General features: G+C 41.0%; 1 protein-coding gene across 7 annotated transcripts in view; it reads left to right on the forward strand.

The window, feature by feature from the left end:
• The window catches only part of RAF1 (Raf-1 proto-oncogene, serine/threonine kinase), a 62,575-nt gene extending 55,761 nt beyond the window's left edge, over nt 1–6,814 (forward strand). For all 7 annotated transcript variants that reach the window (XM_083352667.1, XM_083352663.1, XM_083352664.1 and 4 more), the window contains 2 exons: nt 4,850–4,984; nt 5,736–6,814. In XM_083352667.1, coding sequence (XP_083208793.1) covers nt 4,850–4,984; nt 5,736–5,876 — 276 coding nt within the window. In that variant the 3' untranslated portion in view covers nt 5,877–6,814. The remainder of the gene's footprint in view (nt 1–4,849; nt 4,985–5,735) is intronic.
• Nucleotides 6,815–7,070: the final 256 nt, after the last annotated feature.

Below are 7,070 nucleotides of genomic sequence, written 5' to 3' on the forward strand. Positions count from 1 at the left end.
TGTCAAGAGAATACGATGGTCATAGCAAACACTCTTTTCCAACAACCCAAGAGACGGCTCTACACATGGACATCACCAGACGGTCAACACAGAAATCAGATTGACTATATGCTCTGCAGCCAAAGATGGAGAAGCTCTATACAGTCAGTAAAAACAAGACCAGGAGCTGACTGTGGCTCAGACCATGAGCTTCTTGTTGCAAAGTTTAGGCTTAAATTAAAGAAAGTAAGGAAAAGTACTAGGCCAGTCAGGTATGAATTAAATCATATCCCTGTTCAATATACAGTAGAGGTGACAAATAAATTTAAGGAATTAGATCTGATAGACAGAGTGCCTGAAGAACTATGGACAGAGGTTTGCAACATTGTACAAGAGGTAGCAACTAAAACCATCCCAAAGAAAAAGAAATGCAAGAAAGCAAAATGGCTGTCTGAGGAAGCTTTGCAAATAGCTGAGGAAAGGAGGGAAGCAAAAGGCAAGGGAGAAAAAGAAAGATACGCCCAATTAAATGCAGAATTCCAAAGAATAGCTAGAAGAGATAAGAATGCCTTCTTAAATGAACAATGCAAAGAAATAGAAGAAAACAATAGAATAGGGAGGACCAGAGATCGGTTCTTCAGTGGTTCTCCTCCTATCTCCTGGGACGTTCACAGTCGTTGGCAGGGGGGCAGAGATCGGCCTCGAGGCCTCTCGTTTGCGGAGTTCCTCAGGGGTCGGTCCTCTCGCCTCTCCTGTTCAACATCTACATGAAGCCGCTGGGTGAGATCATTCGTGGTTTTGGAGTTGGGTATCATCAGTATGCTGATGATACCCAGCTTTTTATTTCGACCCCAAACCACCCCAGTGATGCCCTCGACGTGATGTCCCATTGCCTGGAGGCGGTTCGGGTCTGGATGGGGAGGAACAGGCTTTGGCTCAACCCTGACAAGACTGAGTGGCTGTGCGTATCGGCATCTCGGGAAACCCAGAGTATTCCATCTCTTTCTATGGGGGGGTAAGTCATTACCCCCCGTAGATAGGGCCTGCAACTTGGGAGTCCTCCTAGACTCACAGCTTTCTTTAGAAGATCATATAGTAACTGTGACTAGGGGGGCCTTCGCCCAGGTTCGCCTGGTGCGCCAGTTGCGGCCCTATCTAGGCTGGGATGCCTTGCGTACGGTCACTCATGCGCTCGTGACCTCTCGGTTAGACTACTGCAACGCTCTCTACATGGGGCTGCCCTTGAGAACCACTCGGAGGCTCTAACTGGTACAGAATGCAGCCGCGAGAGTCGTGTTGGGAGTCTCCCGATACTCCCATGTTACACCTTTGCTCCGTGAGCTGCATTGGCTTCCAGTTGTCTTCCGGGTGAGATTCAAGGTGCTGGTAATGACCTTTAAAGCCCTACATGGCATGGGTCCGGAGTACCTTAGGGAGCACCTGCGGCTGGCATCAATTCCCTCCGCCCAGTGCGCTCCCAAAGAGAGGGCCTCTTCAGAGTGCCACCCGTCAGAGAATGCTGACTGGTGACCCCCAGGGGGAGGGCCTTCTCTGTGGGTGCGCCGGATTTGTGGAACCGTTTACTGGTTGAGCTCCGGATGGCTCCCGACCTCCGCTCCTTCCGACGTGATCTAAAGACCTATTTGTTTGAACAAGCCGGCCTGGTCTGATGGGTTTGGGTCTTATTATTGTTTTTAATGTATTGTAATTTATTGTTGTATTGCATAGGGCATTATGTTTAATCTTTTCTTAATTTTTGTATCTTTGTATTTTAGTATTTATTGCCCTGTTCACCGCCCTGAGTCCTTCGGGAGAAGGGCGGTATACAAATTAAATCATTATTATTATTATTATTATTATTATTATTATTATTATTATTATTATTATTATTATTATTATTATTATTATTATTATTATTACACTCAATTTGCCAGCAAATTTGGAAAACTCAACAGTGGCCACAGGATTGGAAAAGATCAGTTTACATTCCAATTCCAAAGAAAGGCAGTGCCAAAGAATGTTCAAACTATCGCACCATTGCACTCATTTCACATGCTAGTAAAGTTATGCTTAAATTCCTACAAGCTAGACTCCAGCAGTATGTGGATCGAGAACTATCAGAAGTACAGGCAGTATTTCGAAGAGGCAGAGGAACTAGAGATCAAATTGCTAACATACGCTGGATCATGGAGAAAGCTAGAGTTCCAGAAAAACATCTACTTCTGCTTCATTGACTATGCTAAAGCCTTTGATTGTGTGGATCATAACAAACTGTGGCAAGTCCTTAAAGAGATGGGCGTACCAGACCATCTTATTTGTCTCTTGAGAAACCTATATGCGGACCAAGAAGCAACAGTGAGAACTGGACACGGAACCACTGATTGGTTCAAAATTGGGAAAGGAGTCCGGCAAGGCTGTATACTGTCGCCTTGCCTATTTAACTTATATGCAGAGCACATCATGGAGAAAGGCAGGGCTAGATGAATCAAAAGTTGGAATTAAGATTGCCGGAAGAAACATCAACAACCTAAGATATGCAGATGATACCACTCTAATGGCAGAAAGTAAAGAAGAACTAAAGAGCCTCTTGTTGCGAGTGAAAAAGGAGAGTGCAAAACTTGGGTTGAAACTAAACATTAAGAAAACCAAGATCATGGCATCTGGCCCTCTCAATTCCTGGCAAATAGATGGGGAAGAAATGGAGGTAGTGACAGATTTTATTTTCCTGGGCTCCAAGATCACTGCAGATGGGGACTGTAGCCAAGAAATTAAAAGACGCTTGCTCCTCGGGAGGAAAGCAATGGCAAATCTTGACAGCACACTAAAAAGCAGAGACATCACCCTGTCAACAAAAGTGCGTATAGTCAAGGCTATGGTCTTCAGTTGCAATGTATGGCAGTGAAAGTTGGACCATAAGAAAGGCTGAGCGCCAAAGAATTGAGGCCTTTGAACTATGGTGCTGGAGAAGACTCCTGCGAGTCCCTTGGACTGCAAGGCGATCAAACCGGTCAGTCCTAGAGGAGATCAACCCTGACTGCTCTTTAGAAGGCCAGATCCTGAAGCTAAAACTCAAATCCTTTGGCCACCTAATGAGAAGGAAGGACTCACTGGAGAAGAGCCTAATGCTGGGAAAGATTGAGGGCAATAGAAGAAGGGGACGACAGAGAATGAGGTGGCTGAATGGAGTCACTGAAGCAGTAGGTGTGAGCTTAAATGGACTCCAGAAGATGGTAGAGGACAGGAAGGCCTGGAGGAACGTCGTCCATAGGGTCGCGATGGGTCGGACACGACTTCGCAACTAACAACAAAAATTTTTGGATCAAGTTTTGTTTTTAAATTATATAGATTTTCCCATTAAAAACAGACTAAAAATATGCACAGATAAGAATTGTATTTGGATCATATCTATCTTGTATGTTATTGCATATTTTCTCAATAATTTTGCAATGGTTCCTGTTTTACAGTGCCTCAAGCCAGTGTAATGCCATCATCTTTGTCCTAAGCTCCTTCTTTGTGAGCCTCTACAGGATTCATGTATTAAAAATACAAAATTAGAATTCCTCTATACTGAACTATGCTCATTGGTGTTTTCACATTGCATATTCCAAGAACTTCCTTTAATTTTCCTTGGTCTTCCCCTTTTGTATTCTATTTTACCCAGAGATCATGAATCATTATGCTAGTTGGGAGAAAGGTCTGAAATTGTTTCAGAAGAGTGAGATATGATGGAATTAATTTTGTAAAAAAAAAAAATCTTAACTAATCCAGTCGCTAAAGAGAATGATCAGAGAATGATCAGAGCATGCTAGATTTTAACATTTTCATTTGCCACTTTCCTCTAGCAAGCATAATAAATGAGTAGCCTTCCTCCCAAATGGAAGCTAAAGAAGGAGGGATTTGACTGGAAGCATTCCAAATCCACGGAAGAAATGCTGTGATTAAATTGGACAATTCTTGGGCACCAAATGGAGGATGTGAAAGCCCGTTCCTGGCTGCTGATTAATAAACAGACTGAAAATGGTGCCACTATGCAGCAGTAAAGTTGATACATTCCTGCCTTTTTCTTCAAGGGATGAAAGGGAATTTATATCTAGGGGTATAAATTTATATCTACGGGTGCCTTGTGCCCCTTTTGTCAGTTGGACTCTGAGCACTTGGTCAACCTGGTCTAGTCTAGTCTAGTCTAAAAGCTCTGTCCAGTGAGGAAGTTTTAAGAAGCACAATGTTCGTTGCTGAGCAAAGGTATCTGCCTTGAGAAGGCTTGGAAGTCTAGTCACGGCTTGAATCCCCCAATTGTCCTACTTGTTGAGTACAGCAGTTAGACATTAATGGATAAAGATTTCCTACTCTTTGGTTAGCTTCTACAGTCTATGTTGTAAGGTGAAAACAAATGCTTCAGCAAGGTCTACATTTCAGGAAAGTTATACCTCCATTCTCCAGTAGCAGAACTGAATAGGTGCAATGTAGGCTAACTCTGCATCAGCACATCCTTCTAATTATTTACTCCTCGATGTGAATTAATATAGAATGGTTTTTTACATTTTGCTCGAGATGGCAGCTATAGTTTGCAATTCTAGCACCTTTCATCCACTTTTTTTATGCCATAACAGTCTGTTTCACTAATTGTATTTTTCTTTTCTTAGCCTGGCAGTGACTCTGATGGAACTTAATTTAGTGCAGTAGTAATGGCTATTGCTGGAAAATGCAAAGGGTTGGAGGAATCCTTTTTGTATGAAAGGCTGCCGCCCAGAGCTTGGCAGCTGCTTATTGACTCTTTTTTCCCCCCTTCATTTTTTTCATGAGAATTATGAAAAGTTGATGCACATTTATAAAGTTGACATACATGTATGTATTTATTTGTAATTCGTAGATCATTTTCATGGTTGGTCGTGGTTATACATCGCCTGATCTCAGCAAACTATACAAAAACTGTCCAAAAGCTATGAAGAGGCTTGTAGCAGATTGTGTGAAAAAAGTGAGGGAAGAGAGACCTCTTTTTCCACAGGTTGAGTATAGTTTTACGATACATTTGAATAAAACAAGATCAGGGGAAAAAATTGCATATACATTCTGTGAATTGCAAGTTGAAAAATAAAAATTCTGCTCTGTCACGGAGCTCTTTGATTTGGAATGATCATGTTATATTGTAATGAATGATAATCAGTGTTTTAATTTTCAAAATGTACAAAATTACCAGCTCATAAATTATTCCCATGATCATCAACTGAAACTAAACCTATATAGATTCGAAGGGTTTTTTTTGTATCTGTAATGTTAATGTAGGGACGCGGTGGCTCAGTGGGTTAGGACGCTGAGCTTGTCGATCAGAAGGTCAGCAGTTTGGCGGGTCAAATCCCGAGTGCCACGTAACAGTGAGTGCCTGTTACTTGTCCCAGCTTCTGCCAACCTAGCAGTTCGAAAGCACGTAAAAATGCAAGTAGAAAAATAGGGACCACTACCGTGGGAAGGTAACAGCGTTCCGTGTGCCTTTGGCGTCTAGTCATGCCGGCCACATGACCACGGAGACGTCCTCGGACAAGCGCTGGCTCTTCGGCTTTGAAACAGAGATGAGCACTGGCCCCTAGAGTCGGAAACGACTAGCACGCATGTGCGGGGGAACCTTTACCTTTACCTTTAATGTTAATGTCTTTCTAATGTTCATGTGCTGAATATAATATTCAAAATATAGTCTATGTGAATGTGTTATTTCTGAAAAATAAAAACATTTCTTGCTTCCTTTCCCCATCGTCTTCCAGATATTGTCTTCCATTGAACTGCTGCAACATTCTTTACCCAAAATTAACCGAAGTGCTTCAGAGCCTTCTCTGCATCGTGCAACTCATACCCAGGACATAAATTCCTGCACATTGACTTCAACAAAGTTACCTGTGTTCTAGGAGATCCACATGCAGTCTTCACAGTTCTCCCCAATAACAGTTATTTTATAGCAGTTGTGTTTTGAAAGCTTCAGTCTACAGAATTGAACAGCCAGCGTGGGATTCCCCTGGGTGCCAATTTTAAGAGTGAGCTGCTAATGAATTTCTGCTGTTCTAAGCCTACAGGGACAAAACTCCGTGTTGCCTTTTGCTACAGTTTATCTTATGGAAATAGTGCACAGACTGTATAAACAGAAGTTCTATTGCTATTTTTTATAGATGCACTTGAGCCTTATTTTTTCCCCCCCATATGCAAAAAAAAAAAAAAAAAAAGACAAAGGAAAAAAAGTATTACTTTTCTGGTTTCAACTCTTGCATTCTGCTGAACAAACTGTTATTTTTTGTATAGCAACAGCATTTGAGAAAAGGCAATGCAAATGGTGCTGTTTTTCTTATACCTTAAGAACATTCTGGCTTGGAGAAATCATAAGTAAAATGCCAATTTATAAAAATGACTTAAGGGAAGAGGGAAATGCAAGTTCATGGAAGTGTCCCCGACTGAGCATTTGTCATAATCGCTTAATATTTGTGGTTAAAGTTTCATCACTACAAATAATTTTGCACATAGAAGAAAAAAATCATTTTAAGATGAGATGTATATTATAACTAGCACTACTCCCCAGAAGCTGGCACAATCTTGCTACAATCTTCATAAGGTAACATAAGAAGCTTATTGGGTACTTCAGACTTGTTTCTTACAGCACCTGGAGGGTTCAGTAATATAGACTGAAAAACACAACCCTTTTTTTCTGAGATGCACTATAAGGAAATTTGGCATATACAGGATTTTTCCTTGCTGATATGAGTTTTAATTTGTTTTTATTGCTCTGAGAGAAAACCATTTATTGTAAGCCCAGTTCTTCTCATTATCTTATTTTAATAAATAAATTAAATTTAAATTTGTCATTAATAATGGTTTTTTTAACTGTTTCACACACAACGGGTTTGGTCTCTCAATATGTGCATGTATGTGTTTATCCAATTAAATCCATAAATTCTACTTTTATCGAATACTTTTAAAGGAAGGGAATAAAAAATACTGAAGCAATTCTTTTTAAAATGCTATTTCTTAAAAAAAAAACCACTGTATTTACAGCTTTTCACTGTGCATTGTCCCACAGATACTTGACATACTTTGCTGGGTTCAGACTTGCA

Source organism: Vipera ursinii (assembly GCF_947247035.1).
Source record: "Vipera ursinii genome assembly, chromosome: 2".
In the NCBI taxonomy this organism is placed as follows: domain Eukaryota; kingdom Metazoa; phylum Chordata; class Lepidosauria; order Squamata; family Viperidae; genus Vipera; species Vipera ursinii.